The following is a 15,793-nucleotide window of genomic DNA, read 5'->3' as shown; positions in this document are numbered from 1 at the left end:
AAAAATTGTGAAAAATAAAGAGTGGTTAAGTTTCAAGGGCCGGTGTTGATTTTGAATAAAATACAATTTTTGTAGGAAATTATTGTCATTTCTCTTTATTATGATAATATTTGTATGGCTCAATTACGTATGGAACAAAATATCGGCCAAATGGCCGCTGTGGCCTTGGCGGCACACCTCCATCCGATGGTCCAAATTTTCGATGGCGCTGAGGCATAATTGAGGTTCTATGCCGTTAATGTGCCGATAATTCAGCATCATCCTTTAGCTCTTGAATTGTTGCTGGCTTATCGACGTACACCTTTTCTTTCAAATAACCCCAAAGAAAGAAGTCCAACGGTGTCAAATCACATGATCTTGGCGGCCAATTAAAATGCCGCGACGTGAGATTATTCGGCCATCAAATTTTTCGCGCAAAAGAGCCATTGTTTCGTTAGCTGTGTGACAAGTGGCACCGTCCTGTTGTGAAGCTTTTCAAAATAAATAAAATAAACTTTTCGAGTTATCGTGTACGCCAATTCGAAAAATATAGTTTTGAGAAAAACGCGTCTACAGTTTGAATATAGAACTATACCTCTCCCAGCGCTCGAACGGGGGGAATAGAGTCGTCACGGTTGACGATCTATAATATAAGAAATACTCAAATTTACGTTCTAAAAATTTTTTGGCACATTTTTGAAGGATTATATTAACATTCTATGAAAAAAAATTTTTTTTCGAAATTTTACAGGTTATCTGTACGCTTAATTTGTGCCGTGGTATGTACAGCCTCTTGTAATCAACTGAAATCAACCATCTTTCTTACTCATCTTTCGTTCTTACTTAGCCTTCGTTCGACCCTCATCACTTCACTGTCTTTATAGGGACTTTTTAAGACTTTCTATTAAGTTTCCACGACAGTCGGTTCTACGTTACCGAAACGACCCGAATTTATATCCGGCCAAGCACTGTCACTCCAGCAGCATTCCCCCTGCTACAACAACAACAACAACTTTCTATTAAGCTTAAAACATTAAAAAGACATTCTTGAGATTGTAAATAAAAAAATCAATGGAACATTTGAAAGTGCTGGAGAAGTTGACCCCCTTAAGTGGTATTTCGAAGGCAAATCATCGTGGCGCTTCCATTGTAGGTATGTCTTTTTGACTTCTCTACTGCTTGTAGATACTTTATTCCTTGCAACCCGATATTTTTCCCATGATTGCGTACTTCTATAATTTTTCCATTTCTTTTGAGCTTTACTACGCTCCCTATTACAAAAATAATACCTCCCACGTACATTTTGGTTTCTTGTTACCACTGCCTTTAACTGTTCACATTGGAACAAATCTATGAAATAGATGGTTTTTTCTTTTAAGGACTGGTCAAGAGAGCATATTGCCAGGAAAAATATATGGTTAAGTAGAGCATCGAAATGATACAGTTTCTCATAAACTATTGCATGAACCAATTGAACACAGAACAGCCTCCTTATGTAATGGATTATTAAGAATACGCTTGAAATTTAAAAAAAAATAACTCTTTTAACTGTATTAGTTATTTATTTTATTTTATATATTTATACAAATGGGAGTATTGTGTACATTTTTTTCGCTAATATTTGCATCTCTATTATGTATACACTGTGGTCTTGTATGCAACCGTCCCATACATGGCTAATGGGATATGATATAAGTTCCCATCTAAACTAATCAAAAATGTCAAGCTTAATACTAAACGGTAAATTGAGTAAATATATTTTCAAATTATAAGCATTATAGACATTTTAGCTGCTTGCAAAATGTCATAAAATAAAGGAGTATACGAGTATATATTCAAAACAGACAAATGATCTTCAATAATCTAAGCACAGTATGCTGTGAATTTAACTGCCTGTGCGTGCATTGTTGGTTTGCAGCAAAGTCCTCCGTTTTTTTTGGACGTTCGACGCCTCCAGTGAACGCCTCCTTCTATGCTTTATACGCTCTTCTAACTGAAATTGCAAAACTTCAGGTTTTGTCTCCAAAGAAAACTGTATCTCTGGCATATTATAAGAGGCGAGAAGAAAATTTATGCGAACTCGATCCTCAGCTATTTGGTGCAACAAAGCAGTGGTTTCATCTGATATAAGGAGTTCAGTGCACGTATCGGATAATTGTTTGCCGAGATTGGCGGTAGCTGATTTAGTATTGAGAATTTTCGGTGTGGTTTTGTGTGATTTCGGCGACTTATTTTGTTGTACACCATCAGAATTAACGTTTGTATTATTTTTCGATTTAGTTGACGTATTGTCTTCGTCATCATCTAAAGCTATCGTTTCGAATTCTATTTCCGGACTTACACACAGCGGGTGATGCATACTCTTGCGCCGACTTCGTTTATTTTGTGGTATGATTGCACCACTTGAGGCTCCAGCTGCAGCTATTATCAAACCATTATTTCCGGTTGGACTTCTATGCACACTAGCAATTGCAGAAAGTGGTGATACATTGATAGAAGTCACATCTGAAATAACTAGTGATGGTGACATACTGCCCGAAGAAGCCACCGCAGGCACTGCATTTTTTGCCGAAAACTTTGCCACTGTAGATGGCATAAGCAGAGGCTGCAGAGCTGCTACTTCACTGCTTTTTGGCACTCGGTCAGCCTCGTCATCGGAGTCGGAAATTTCAATTACTTTTGACATTATATCCACTATATTTATTTTACACAAAACCACTTGATTTGTTTATCGACATACTAAATGCGTAGTCAGCTGTTGTGATCAATGACACAAACCATATGGAAAATATCCCAGGGTAATTAAAACAACGGAGAGATGCCAGACTTCCCCTATTGACATGTTAACTGAAAAGGCTTTTTGTTTATCATGTTATTACTCGAACGTGAAGAGAGAAGGAATATATCAATATATGGCAATTATAGCAAATTATACTTCTGATAACGACGGTTGTAAAATGAAATACTTGATCGCGCTCAAACACATGGAGGAATGAATATGCAAACCCAAAGCAAAAAATTGGTCATTATCGACGGACGCATATAAACAAGAAATAATGGTTTCCCTAATTATATGAAATAATTAATATATTTAACAAGTATATTGGTTTGTTGATTATCCAAAGTAAAAAATGTGTATTATTATTATTCTTATTATTTATTAATATATAGTTAAAATTTTAGATGAATCTAATATAGAGTGGGCTATGTAAAATTTGCTTTTTGAATCGGCTTTAAAAAAAAAACTACTCAAACTTTTTTCAAACTTTTTTTTATTTTGAAGATTGAACATTGTCATTTATGAATGAAAAATAATATCATTCAAATGACCGCAACGACTGGCTTTACAGTAGGCCATTCGATCAACCCAATTTTTAAGCACATTCTCGATTGTTTGGGCTCCAATTTCATGAATGGCAACTTCGATTCCGTGTTTTAAAGCATCAATCGTCTCTGGATAGTTCGCATAGCATTTGTCCTTAACGGTTCCCGACAAAAAATAGTCCAACGGGCTTAAATCACAGCTCCGAGGCGGCCAATTGATATCGGAATTCGAAAACGGTAGCCAAAAGTTCGACTGTAACTTTGGCAGTGTGACAAGTTGCACCGTCCTGGTGAAACCAAATGTCGTCCATGTCATACTCTTTAGTTTTTGGAAAAAAAAACTCGTTGAGCATGTCACGTTAACGCTCGCCATTTACTGTAACCGCGGAAGAAGAAGAGCACTCACCTCTTTGGAAATAGGTTTTCAATATTTCCCAATTTTGTTCAAGCGTATAGCGTCCCATTTCATAAATGTCAAACCATTAAGTAAATTATGAACACATTTGACATGTCATTTGTGTTACCATTCTCAAAAACATAGGTGGTTCAAAAAGCAATATGGCTATATGGCCCACCCTGTATAAAAGCTCTAGCTATCAGGGCTATCGGCTTAGTCAAGTGATAGTAAATGTAAGTAAATATAAATTATAAACCTAAATAAGTTAATTTTGATGTGATTTTGATTCAATATTTATCAAAAACAAATTACTTTAAAACTTTTGTTTTATTGATATCAAAAAAATATATAAAACAATTCTTTTTTGTTTTTTCCCTTAGATATAAACTATACAACTTTGATCTGATATGCAACATTTTGCTTGCTGGCGAAAAAAATTTTCTTGATAATATTTTTTTGATAATTAACGAACTGATATATTTCTTGAAACAATTTATTTCTGTTACACACTTAACGTTTGTTAGTTTTTATTTTTTGTTAAAATGAACATCATTATCAAGATTAGAACATACGAATTTCTCTCTTTCTGCAAAAGTGTCAAACCATCTCTAATTATACTCGTAGTCATTGTGATGTGTTAATGAGCAAAAAGATTAAATTTTAACTTGCAGTGGACATAAAATATTTTTAAACCAAAAAGCTTAGAAATGTTTGAATAAAACAAAACTTTTTCGAACTTTAACTTGAATTGTATATAAAATATAATATTTTTAAACCAAAAAGCTTAGAAATTTTTGAATAAAACACAATTTTTTTCGAACATTTTGCATGAATGAAGAAATTGAGGGAAATTAGTGACAAGCAAGAAAAACGGTGTAATTACATTTTCTTTTCTTTTCTTATATAAATAATTTTGATTACTTTAACAAATATTTCTAGAAATCGCGCAATGGTTTGGGAGATCTTTTCTTATTTTATATTACATCCTATTATTTCCTTCCTAATAAATGTATATTTATATTTTTTAATGTTATTTATTCATTATTTCTGTTTCGGCGTCAGTAATGCATGCCTATACCCACGGAGGACACTCGGACACAAAAATTTTAGAGCTTTTTTAATTATTATATTATTATTAAGAAATAATAAGTTGTAATTTTCTGACCGTTGTTTGGTGTTTAATGACTAATGAATGTAGTTTACATTTAAAAAGTTGACAAAATATTTTCTAATTTCGAACTGACACTTTATGCTTTAACTGTTATTATTATTATTATTTTCTATATTTTACCCCAAACGTATTTAATACATTTATTATTTTCAATATCTTATCTCTTTCTTTGATGCTAAGCATTTTATAGTCTCTAAAATTACCTACATTATTGAGTATCTGTTAAATTTCAACATATGTCTCTTGCTCTTATTATTCCAGTTTTTGAAATCTTTACACTTGTTTGGTGATTGTGGAACAATATTCAAAAGGTGGTTTAATCACGACACGTATGCGTTTTAATTACTGTCATTTAGTTTATTTTATTAATGTTGTAACATCTTTTTATTTTAAAAGATTTTTCACTTGGAATTTTAAGAATATCAGATGAATATATATATAATTGGCGCGTACACCCTTTTTGGGTGTTTGGCCGAGCTCCTCCTCCTATTTGTGGCGTGAGTCTTGATGTTGTTCCACAATTGGAGGGGCCTACAGTTTTAAGCCTACTCCGAACGGCAGATATTTTTATGAGGAGCTTTTTCATGGCAGAAATACACTCGGAGGTTTCCCATTCCCTGCTAAGGGGCGACCGCTACTAAAAAAATGTTTTTCTTAATTTTGGTGTTTCATCGAGACTCGAAACTACGTTCTCTCTGTGAATTCCGAATGGTAGTCACGCACCAACTATTCGGCTACGGTTGCCGAATATTTACTGCCGCTGTAAATGCAATAAAAATAAGCTGACCGAAGTGAGAAGTTCGCATTCCGTTATTGTATAACATCGGTGGTGAAAATATTTGTAAACTATTGTATTTAAACATTGTATTGACAAATTTTTAAGACGATTTCTAATCATATTGGATATATTCTTAAAAAAAAACTTTATTGAAGTAAAAGTTTTAATTTTACATCACTAGTATGTGTTTCCTTCAAAAAAATCTGGCATCTTTATGGGAAATTTTTGTAATAAATTGTATTTTTTTCGGTATTTTCAAATTTTATTCTTGCATTTTATAGTATCTTTAAGCATATTTTATATGAATAAACATAATACATGAAATATTAAAACATAATGAAAAATAATTGAATTTTGACACGAAAGCGTCATAGGAGTATTTAATATTAAACATGACACATCTTCTATACAAAAAGTAGCACAATAATGGATGATCAAAAAGCGAGAAAAACGCTCCGATTATGAAAAGTGCCGTTAGTAAAATAGACCCGCGGAATCGTGGGTCAATATTGCATAGCCCTTCACCGCGTGGTTTTTATAATACAAGGTTGTGTCACTAAAGAAGCAGTTGAGAATTATGATCAGTTAAATGCAGCTTGCTCTAAGGGATTAATGGGGCACTAAGATTCCAAAAAAATGAAAACAAAGTCGGCATCCTTGCTAAAATATATAGACTACAATTATGATCTAAAAATTAAAGAAGAACCCCGTGATCAAACTAACATGTCATTTGATAGTGAACAAAATGATACAAAGTCGATAACGCTACTTACAGGATTTATTCTGAATCCTTGCGCTCAACTTGTTTCAAAAAATAGGGCGGTTAAAGGACTTGATCTAAAAAAAAAGGAATTGATTGAGCAAAATACCGATACAAATACTGGGCCCCAAATCAATTATCTCCAAACAGTTCAAGATGATAAATTTATGCCACAAATTTCTGTTAAAATTGGGAATAAAAAGTTGCCTGGACAAGAACGCGAACAGTTGGCGCAAAAGGATATCGAGCAAAAAATTATAAAAGAGGAGTTTGAAAAAAGAGTTGAAACATTTGAAGGTAAAGGAAAAGAACACAAAAAACGTGGAAAATGGAGAAGAAACCCCTTTGCATTAATTGCATCGGAAACAAGGAAATATGCACTTCGGGAATCCGTGCGCTGTGATCAAAAGATAAAAGAATCTCCTTTGAAAGACACTGAAGTAAAAAAATAAGTGAACTATTGTTTAAATGTTAAATTACATCTATGTTTTCAGATAAAATTTGAGTATTCTAAACCGCTTGTTAATACAGCTGTTAAGAACGAATGGTCAGATAAATTACATGAAATTAAGGTAAATTATCTTTTTACATCTAGTTTTGTATCTAATATTATTTAATATTTATTAATTTAATTTTATTACAGCTGGAATGTAGGAATTCAGCAATAGATTCGGAATCACACCGACTATTCAATTTTGACTCACTGCACAATACTTACTTTGATTCTCTTCCCCAAATCGGCAATGCAGTCGGATCGCCGCTTAGTACAAGTACGTATTTCTAACGTTGCTATGTAAAAATAGGCTAATTTTAAGCTTGATTAAATAGATGTTGATTCGCAAGCTTGGCTGGCTAAGTTGGCTGAACATCCATGTACGCCAATTAAAATTGTAAAACGCAGCACGTCTATAGAGACATACTCAGCAGAAAAGGTTTGTTTTGTAATAAACTCAAGTGATATTTATTTAACACTTATTTGCATACAAATACATAACTCATATGCATGTAAAATATTTTTGAGATTGGTAACTGATATTATAAGAAATTATTTTTTCTAGCCTAAATGGAAATGTAATAAGAAAACAGAGGGCAAGCAAAATAATTCAAACAAAAATAAATTGGCGAAAACCAACCAGATAAATAAAACAAAACCAAGGGTAATAAATAATGTTTGTTAAATGTTTTTTATTCTACTGTTTTTTGGACTATAAAGTCAAGAAACTTTTTACATAATATTTCGCTAACTAATAATAATAATAATTAAAACATTAGAAATAACAGGGGTTTGAGCAATAATAGAAAGTTATGGAACATTCCCAGAGATAGAGAAACATTTTGGGACAAAAGGTCTGTTCATGCAGCAAATAATTTGTAATAATTGTTACAAACTATCAAGTTTTGATGTTTACATATGTAGCCAAAAACCTTGCAAAGTCGAGGAAAGTGAGAAAGCAAAATGGCATTTCATTTTGAGAGGAAGTTGCAAGTTTTTACTGAATAAAATTTTACTTGTAAGTATTTGCAAGTAAAAAAAACAGCTGATTTCAAAGTAAAAATAAAAACCCAAATTAAGATTTGCGGATTGCGTTAACGTTCTAAATTTAAACAAAAAATGAAGAATGCAAGTTAGTATATTTTAGATAAAATTATAAAGTTGATTTGAAGTCATATATTAAATAAGACTTGGATATAGAAATAAGACTTGGATATAGAAATAAGACAATGATACAGAGGCATATACTTCTGAACCACAACCTCCAGTCACCGCTGCTGCAGTTTCCGAAATACAAATCGAAAGCATTGAAGGTTGGTTATTTGTTGGTTATTAACTCATTTGGCAGTATATATCCATGCATTGACGGAATCAAGAAAAATATAAAGAAAGCTGTGCTTGCCACATCAATACAATTTCTAATGGAATGTTCTTCATCTGCAGCGATGATGAAATGGTACAAATTATTGTGGACAAAATAAAATCATTTGATGCTAAACTCGTTATTTAGCTTTTTATTGGTCTTATTTTATTTCTCTTTAATTTAGTACGTGGCAGCTTAACTGAACAAATTTTTAATTTTCCCCGCCAACAATTTAATCAGCAGTTCGTAAAATTTGCATATTCATACTGGTTTTTTGATATTTTTCTCTTTTTTTAAGTTACTGGATAATTTTTACATGAACAGACCTATAGTTTATAATATAATTTAAGGGTTGTAATTATTTATTAATTTGTTTGCTTTGTTTTGTTCTTCTTTGTGGTTTTATATGTATGTATGTGAATCTAAAGGGTTTTCGAATAAGAGGAGTTATTTTGATATTCCGAGAAAAATGCTATTTTCCAATATAAATGATCGGATGTTTATTTCAGTATAAAGAGGAAGGTATGCCGTTAATAGGGGGAAATAACATCAGGTAAATGACCACCACAACCACGCTTACAGGACAATATCCTTTTCATGAAATTTTCCATAACCGAATTGCAAAGAGGCTGCCCTATGTCTTCGATAGCCTCACGAATTCCATCTTTGAGGTCTTGAATCGACCCTGGGCTGTTGGCGTAGACTTTCTCTTTCACGTGGTTCAAAGAAAAAAGTCACAAGGTGTTAAATCACAAGATCTTGGTGGCCAATTGTGATCACCTCTTCGGGAGATAACACGGTTCGTAAACTTTTCCGGTAAAAGATCAATGGTTTCGTTGTTTGTGTGGCACGTAGCGCCGTCTTGTTGTAAATAAACGTTGTGCAGATCAATACCATCCAATTCCGGCCATAAAAAATCGTTAATCATCTCTCGATAGCGATAGATAACACCTGTTATTGGAAAACCCTTTATGTATGGATTGTGTATATTGGGTACGGGCGCATAGAGGGAAATTAAATAGTGGACAGAATAGCTCAAGAAGGCGCGAGGCTTGCAGAATAATAAAATCAAATAAGACAGCCACTTCAACCCCTGCGCACAATTCAAAACGCATTAAAGGAGCACACGTTAAGAAAGACAGATGGCTTAGCTTAACCAATTCATCATGTGCAAATATGTATGTGATTACAAGTATACTAAATCGGATATATCGTTCGATAGAAGGAACTGTAGTGCTTGAGTTGGTGTACCAACAGGGCAGCCTGGCTGCAGCGGATGATTAAAAGTAAAATCCAACTCTTAACGATGCTTGCAGGAAATGTAATGACCCGAGTACAAGATAAACGTTGGAGCATCTTCTATGCTAATGTCCGGCTCTTTCAAAAACTAGGCTATGTACATGGCTGCTCTCAGTTTTGAAAGACTAGAATCTATCCCTGGACTGAAGCTTGAGCGACTCCCAAAATTCGCAACAGTACGCGCATTATAAGTAATGCATATTTTCGATAAAAATAAGAACCTGATCTGGTATCGCTATGAACCAAGATAGTTTCTGCGTGCGCTTAGCCAGCCAGTATAGCCTAACCTCACCTGAGTATGCATTTATATATGGGTTTATATAATTATTTAAATTATTTTTGTGCGATCGCTAAACATTCAAAATCGAATGTGCAGATAAAGAAGAAGAATAAGCCCAACGGATGCCCCTTTTTTATTTTTATTTTTATTTTTATTTTTTTTCCGCCCAACGGGCACGAGGGGCGCATTCCACATGACTTATAGGCCAATTTTGTTTTGGTGTCAGAGCAATAAAGTGAAATGTTTGTTGAGTGTCGCGATCTGAAACTCTTTAGCTACAATAAAATTAATCAGCTGAATAAAAATTTCACAATTAACCATCGTCAATAATTTATTGAGAATGGATACTATCATATTCTTGACGGTAGAAAGCGAGTCTAATAAATAAAAAGTGCTGGAATGAGAGTTAAAAAATTGGCATAAATATAAAAGAAGTTCCTTAAGGTCGTAATTAATGTAATGGTTTAAAAAAGCCTAAGGGTTTAAAAACGCCTCTCTTGATATTCGTGAGGGAACGTTAACTTAACTTCCGTCAGAAGAATTGGGCTAGCAATTGACATATGATAAATTATTCGACGACGACTAGTAAGAGTGAGAATATTGATAAGCATTAGGCGACTGATGCATGGAAGTATAACATATAGCCAGTTCCATCAAAGATTTCTGAAAGCAACAAACAAAAACTGTTCTTGAATGAATTCTAATCTGTATAGGTATATTTTGTAATTCGGATTCTAATCTGTCGAACCATAAAATTGTAAAAAGCGCTTTTGTAAATATGCGATACTAATAAATTACATCCATGTTTCGTATATAAACATTGATTGGTTAAATTAAAAAATGCTTAATTACTTTTTACTTTTATGCTTCTAACAATTTCAGAGCAACTGTAGAACTAAGTCAAGCACTGAATCCCAACATAATTATTCTCAGAAAAGTAAATTGGAGGCCAGAAAAATATGTAGAAAAAAGCCAAAGGTACACGTTTTATGTTATAATATTTTAATAATGTCATTTACACCTTTTAGCGCAAACGGCGTCGCCGTATATTCGCGAATGATAAAGCTTATTCTTGTCCCATCACCAATGAGAAATTAAAACAAAGTACGTGCTCTGCTGATGGCAGAATGCATTTACGTGAACGAAAAAATAAAATTTTGAGCAATGGGCTTGGCACATCGTTTCCGCAACCTTTGCTGGAGGAAAAACCGGAAATTGTAACTCCACCTGCACCTATACAAATCAAGGCAATTAAACCATGTTTGGATATTAATTGGGAAGGAACAAAATCTTCTTCAAAACCTCTGCCATTGGAGTATCAAAAACGAAATGCCAGCAAAAGTGAATTAGATTGCTTGCGAAATGTGGACAAATACTTTAAAAATCAATTTTTATCACACACGAATTATAGCGAAGTTAATGAGGCGATTTCTAATTTACAAAAATCCGTAAAAACAGAAATCGACTGCAACGGTTCTGAAAAGCTCAAATCATGCGCAATGCTAGACAATGCAGCTAAACTCAGTTATGATGTGTCTGTTCAACCAAGAGTACGTTTGAGGTCTATGAATGTTAAACGAAAATTAAGTGCATCGTCTTTGGAAACTCACATTAAAAGAGAGATGATACCTAGAACAGTCGAAGTCACAGGTCTAGCGCAGCCTTGCAAATTTCTCAAATCGATGAATCCAAGAGTTTGCCTTAAGCGTTTACCTCCTCCTAAGAATGTGGGATGCTTGGAGCCAGAGAACTCGTGCCCCATGACTATCAAAACTGAAAGCATAGCGAAAATAGAAAACCATGTAAAGACTCCAACTACATCCACCACATCGAACAATATTGAAGCATCTTTAAAAGCCCAGTTAAAAAGCAGAGTTTGCCTGAAGCGTTTACCACCTTCTAAATATCGATCAAAGCTACCTGATACATGTCACATAAATATTAAGGCTGAAACTATACCAGAGACCCATGTCATGGATAAACCACTAAGCGCGGTGAAGAACTCCAATGCATATAGTGGAACCAAGATAACACCGAAAAGTAAGCGTGTCTTGGATTTGGAGAACTGTAAATTTTTGCAGTCACTGCAACCGCAAGTGCGCCTGAAGCGTTTAAATTTTCATGGCAGATTTCTTCGTTCGACAGTGGCAAAACGTATTACCGTATCGGATTCCATACAGGTGCCCTCAAATTTAAAGCCATTAGTGCGTCTCAGGCGTCTAAAGCTTGTTGATTTAAAAACGAATCATTATTCAAATAATCAAAAAATTGAAAATAATACCAAGCAGCTGAAGGTCGACTTAAAAGTCAAGCGCAAATGCAATTTTTACGAAAAGAATGCAAGATATGCTTCAAGAAAACGTGAAATGCACAAAATACATATAAAAGAAGAAACACTATCTCCAAAAAGGAATGCTTTACCGATTACACCAACATCGCAATTGCGCATAGCGCAAGCGTTTAGCTTGCAGCCAATAGTACGCGTTAATCGATTAACCAAGTTTAAACAAGTTGCAAGACGGCACTCGAACAGACAATCAAGTGTGAAGTCTACGGAACTAGAAACACAAGTAAAAACGGAAGCCTTGGATGCTAGTGAAGAAGAGTTGACACCTGTTTCCTTTGCCAAGCAATACGAAGAGGAGGATAGTGGTGTTCTTTTAGATTCAACAGACAACGCTAATACGTCATTTCATGATGGCCAGCCTGAAAGTACAGCTGGGAGTGAGTCCCCGACGCATACCAAGTTTGCGACAGATGACATTCTATTGAAAATTGCATTCCAACGTGCATGTATAAATGACTTGCTTCTGCGAAATGGTTACTCAGCTGTACAATTTCGCCTGTTTAATAAAATAGAGGAATTAAAAATATTTTTGGACTACTTGCTGGCCAAGTAGTTAGATATATTTAAGATTTATTGATACATTTTTTTATATTTTGCTATTTTTCGACTTATTGTTAAGGTAAAAGCTCCTAATTTTTCATAGTTAAGATAGAATATCTTTTTAGTTTCATTGTAAAGATTTAATTCATGCATTTTTACGGGCTACATAAATCCCTTCAAAACTTTTGTTCTTACTCAAACTTATATAAACTATTGACAACAATTAAATTGGGATTATTGATTATTTCATCTAAATTATATTCCAACTTTAAAAGCTTTCGAAATATAATATATACAAACAAGTTTTTTGTTGTAGCGTAAATTTTTTGGCAGGACCGGCTGCTGTAGTAGATGCCACTTTATTCAATTTAAAAACTATGTTGCTATTTTTGGTAAAATTGTTAAAAGTGTGAATGAATGCATAGCATTTCGCAAAAATTCATATGTGACAAATGCAACACGACCGTGACTTTTCGGCGTCTCCAGACGCGCGTAATAATTGAGTACTTCAAAGATGAGCAGCAATGGTAAGCGTTTGCCGATAACGGTTTTTTTTCCGTAGCTGAAAAAGTAAAATTATCATAATTTAAAATGGTGATTTGGAATACTTTTTCAAATTTATGGCTTATGAATTTTTATGTTTCTAAATATTCTTGTTTACCTTTTGTAGAGCGGCGCTGAGAGTACTACACCCATTAGATATCCCAAGTCACGACCGAGCACAAAAATTGAACTCTCCTCGTGACGCATTTGTGCTGGATCCACACACCACTTGAAAGCCTGTTCAACCAATTTGTCTCGGTTATTGTCAAATGAATAAATTTCTATTGCCACACTCACCATTCGCACCGACCAATGTGGATCCAAATCCAGCCGCAACATGCCAAAGTAGATTATCACTGGCAGCAGGCTCAAGCAGAAAACAATCAACACTGCCTTGAAGCGATTTAGAGTATAGAACCAATCGGGATACTCATCGAATGTATGCAGAGCAGCTATGGCCGCAAAGCATGACACAAGGCATTGATGTGGAAATTGCGCACCCAAATAAATGCGACTGAAAGCCATGCAAGTGGCTGCTAGTATGACTCCGGCCCTGCAAATGGCGCTCAGATGACGCATAGGCCACTTCAGGTGGTTCCAACAAGCGGGCAAGAAGTACAGTATCAGTAAATAAATGAATATGGTGAATGAAAGGCAATGACTCGAAGGAAAGGCTGCCGTAGTTTCGCATGTGCCACGGTATTGCTGTAATGGGATTGTTTCATTGTATTCACGTATCCACCAGTAGGGCCGACTCGCTGGAAAAGACCTGCCAAAGGTATAGATGGACAAGTATTCTTTTTTTTGCATCAAAAATCACATTTATTAACACAAATACCATTTGATTAGCGAGGAGAGCACATTGATGACACCTAATGCGCCAACCAAACGCACCAATAGCTGATGGCTGAATGCACCCACGAATGGCACATAAATATCTATTAACTTCGCTGGTTTCAAGTGTTCGCTGAGCAGCAGGAGTGCCGGTTCTACAGGCGTTAAACTGTAAAAAGGTGGAAACAGCGTGGGTTGTTATGTAAATGCAAAGTTTGTAGGTTTTACCAAAATTTTTTATTGCTGTTGCTTGACTTACACATTTTGCGCCCACTGCACCGTTAATATTTCCACATGATAAAGTGTAGCAAGTGAATCCTCCCACATTTTTATGGAGCTAAGTAAAACAAATTTGTACTGAAAATTTCACCTTTTCTTGCTGTACTTGGCTTGTCATATGGTATACTTACCGGCATTTTACCTTGACATTTCAAGGGCATGCGCATATCTCATTTAACATTCTTTAAAAAAAATACACTTAATTTCTGTTACCAATTGTTCATTTTGTTGTTCTTGTTGTAGCGTAAAACACTTACTAAACATATTTGCAATATTGGAGTGATATATATCCCTTAGCCGGATATAATAGGAACTCCTTTAATCATCGTTTTTTTATGTTTGTGTAAACAAAAAATTTTACCTGCCAAGCATTTAAAGTTGAACATTTTAACTTATTGTGAGCCCTAGAAATGAGTAGATAAAATTTAATATATTACAGGTTTCAAGAGGGTAAATGTTTTTTAAATCTTAAAATGTTTGTGCTTTGTGCGCAATTGCAGGAAATCTAATAGAGTTCAGTCTAATAGAAGCGTGACCGGCAAAATTCAATCTTAGATTTCCGTTATAAAAAAATGTAAATGCTGTCAAATAGGTAGCGTAAGATCGGGTATTGTGGGCTATTCGAGTAATGTGGTCCACGTCTGTACTTTTCATAATAACGAACATGCACCAAGAAGATTTCTTATGAACTTCAAAATTCATATAACGGATGTTTTACGCTGTTCGCCTTTTGAATTGGACTCTTTACTGATGAGCAGTTGATCAAAATATTTTGTGAAGCGCAGTCGATTTGTTTTTCAGTGGCGTGTAATGTTAATGGTATTTTTTAGCAAGTGATTATTTTTAGAGTGTGAAAGTTCAGATAGAATAAATAATTAAACTATTCTGCATTTTTTAAAAGTTTGTAATACATACTTTTTTCTTGTAAGTGGTACAGTGGCTAATGTGGGCTAGCCAGCGTCGGGTATTGTGAACTAGTAGGCCACATTACTCCCTTAGTATTTTCCTAATTCTCGTTAATTTTCCTGTTTGGTATTTCCCAATTATACATACATATTTAGACATGCCAAAAATCGAGAAATAAGGAAATGGGACCCCGGTATTATGAGAAAAGCTATTGTAGCTATTAGGAATGAGTAGATGGGCACACTTTTTGCATCAAAGACTTTTGATGTGCCGCGTTTTACTTTACAAAGAATGGCAAGGAGTAATGCATCCCCTAGCCTGCTTTTAAAAACCCCACTACTGGACGAAGCCACAGAAAAATACCTTGTAAAATATATGTATATTAGAAATGGAATCAAGACTTTGCGGCCTCACAAGACACGATATTCGTTCCCTGGCGTTTCAATTGACGGAATTGCCAAAGTGCCAAACAAATTTTCGGTCCTTAAGCAATTTGCAGG

At 34.6% G+C, this 15,793-nt stretch overlaps 3 protein-coding genes across 4 annotated transcripts; 1 reads left to right on the top strand and 2 right to left on the bottom strand.

Annotated features, from left to right (window-relative positions):
- Positions 1–1,509: 1,509 nt before the first annotated feature.
- On the bottom strand, positions 1,510–2,745 carry LOC128863042 (uncharacterized). Its single transcript, XM_054101939.1, has one exon. It carries the CDS (start codon positions 2,663–2,665, stop codon positions 1,865–1,867), a length of 801 nt encoding a protein of 266 aa, XP_053957914.1. The 5' UTR covers positions 2,666–2,745; the 3' UTR covers positions 1,510–1,864.
- A 3,171-nt stretch (positions 2,746–5,916) lies between these two features.
- On the top strand, positions 5,917–12,921 carry LOC128863928 (uncharacterized). 2 transcript variants are annotated; one of them, XM_054103350.1, is made up of 7 exons: positions 5,917–6,849; positions 6,904–6,981; positions 7,053–7,179; positions 7,238–7,341; positions 7,468–7,566; positions 10,727–10,822; positions 10,873–12,918. In XM_054103350.1, exons 1-7 carry the CDS (start codon positions 6,286–6,288, stop codon positions 12,742–12,744), a joined length of 2,940 nt encoding a protein of 979 aa, XP_053959325.1. In that variant the 5' UTR covers positions 5,917–6,285; the 3' UTR covers positions 12,745–12,918. The 2 variants fall into 2 exon arrangements, with proteins under 2 accessions (XP_053959325.1, XP_053959326.1); XM_054103351.1 differs by lacking the exon at positions 7,468–7,566 and having other exon boundaries at positions 10,873–12,921.
- A 94-nt stretch (positions 12,922–13,015) lies between these two features.
- On the bottom strand, positions 13,016–14,450 carry LOC128863929 (glucose-6-phosphatase catalytic subunit 1). Its single transcript, XM_054103354.1, has 5 exons — positions 14,368–14,450; positions 14,113–14,277; positions 13,572–14,043; positions 13,393–13,511; positions 13,016–13,293 (listed from the first exon to the last, which is right to left on the bottom strand). The coding sequence occupies exons 1-5, from the start codon at positions 14,433–14,435 to the stop codon at positions 13,107–13,109; spliced, it is 1,011 nt and encodes a 336-aa protein (XP_053959329.1). The 5' UTR covers positions 14,436–14,450; the 3' UTR covers positions 13,016–13,106.
- Positions 14,451–15,793: the final 1,343 nt, after the last annotated feature.

This window comes from Anastrepha ludens, chromosome 5 (genome assembly GCF_028408465.1).
Source record: "Anastrepha ludens isolate Willacy chromosome 5, idAnaLude1.1, whole genome shotgun sequence".
Classification (NCBI taxonomy): domain Eukaryota; kingdom Metazoa; phylum Arthropoda; class Insecta; order Diptera; family Tephritidae; genus Anastrepha; species Anastrepha ludens.
Note: the sequence above shows the minus strand (reverse complement) of the source record. Positions and strands in the feature narration are given on the sequence as shown.

Excerpts from the sequence above, each read along its gene's own strand:
- LOC128863042 (XM_054101939.1), bottom strand. The coding sequence starts at position 2,665 with ATGTCAAAAGTAATTGAAATTTCCGACTCCGATGACGAGGCTGACCGA.
- LOC128863928 (XM_054103350.1), top strand. The coding sequence starts at position 6,286 with ATGAAAACAAAGTCGGCATCCTTGCTAAAATATATAGACTACAATTAT. Across the intron at positions 6,982-7,052 it reads ATAAATTACATGAAATTAAG|CTGGAATGTAGGAATTCAGC; the intron begins GTAAATTATCTT and ends ATTTTATTACAG. Across the intron at positions 7,180-7,237 it reads CGGATCGCCGCTTAGTACAA|ATGTTGATTCGCAAGCTTGG; the intron begins GTACGTATTTCT and ends TTGATTAAATAG.
- LOC128863929 (XM_054103354.1), bottom strand. The coding sequence starts at position 14,435 with ATGTGGGAGGATTCACTTGCTACACTTTATCATGTGGAAATATTAACG. Across the intron at positions 14,278-14,367 it reads GTGCAGTGGGCGCAAAATGT|TTTAACGCCTGTAGAACCGG; the intron begins GTAAGTCAAGCA and ends ACCTTTTTACAG. Across the intron at positions 13,294-13,392 it reads TCAGCGCCGCTCTACAAAAG|CTACGGAAAAAAAACCGTTA; the intron begins GTAAACAAGAAT and ends TTACTTTTTCAG.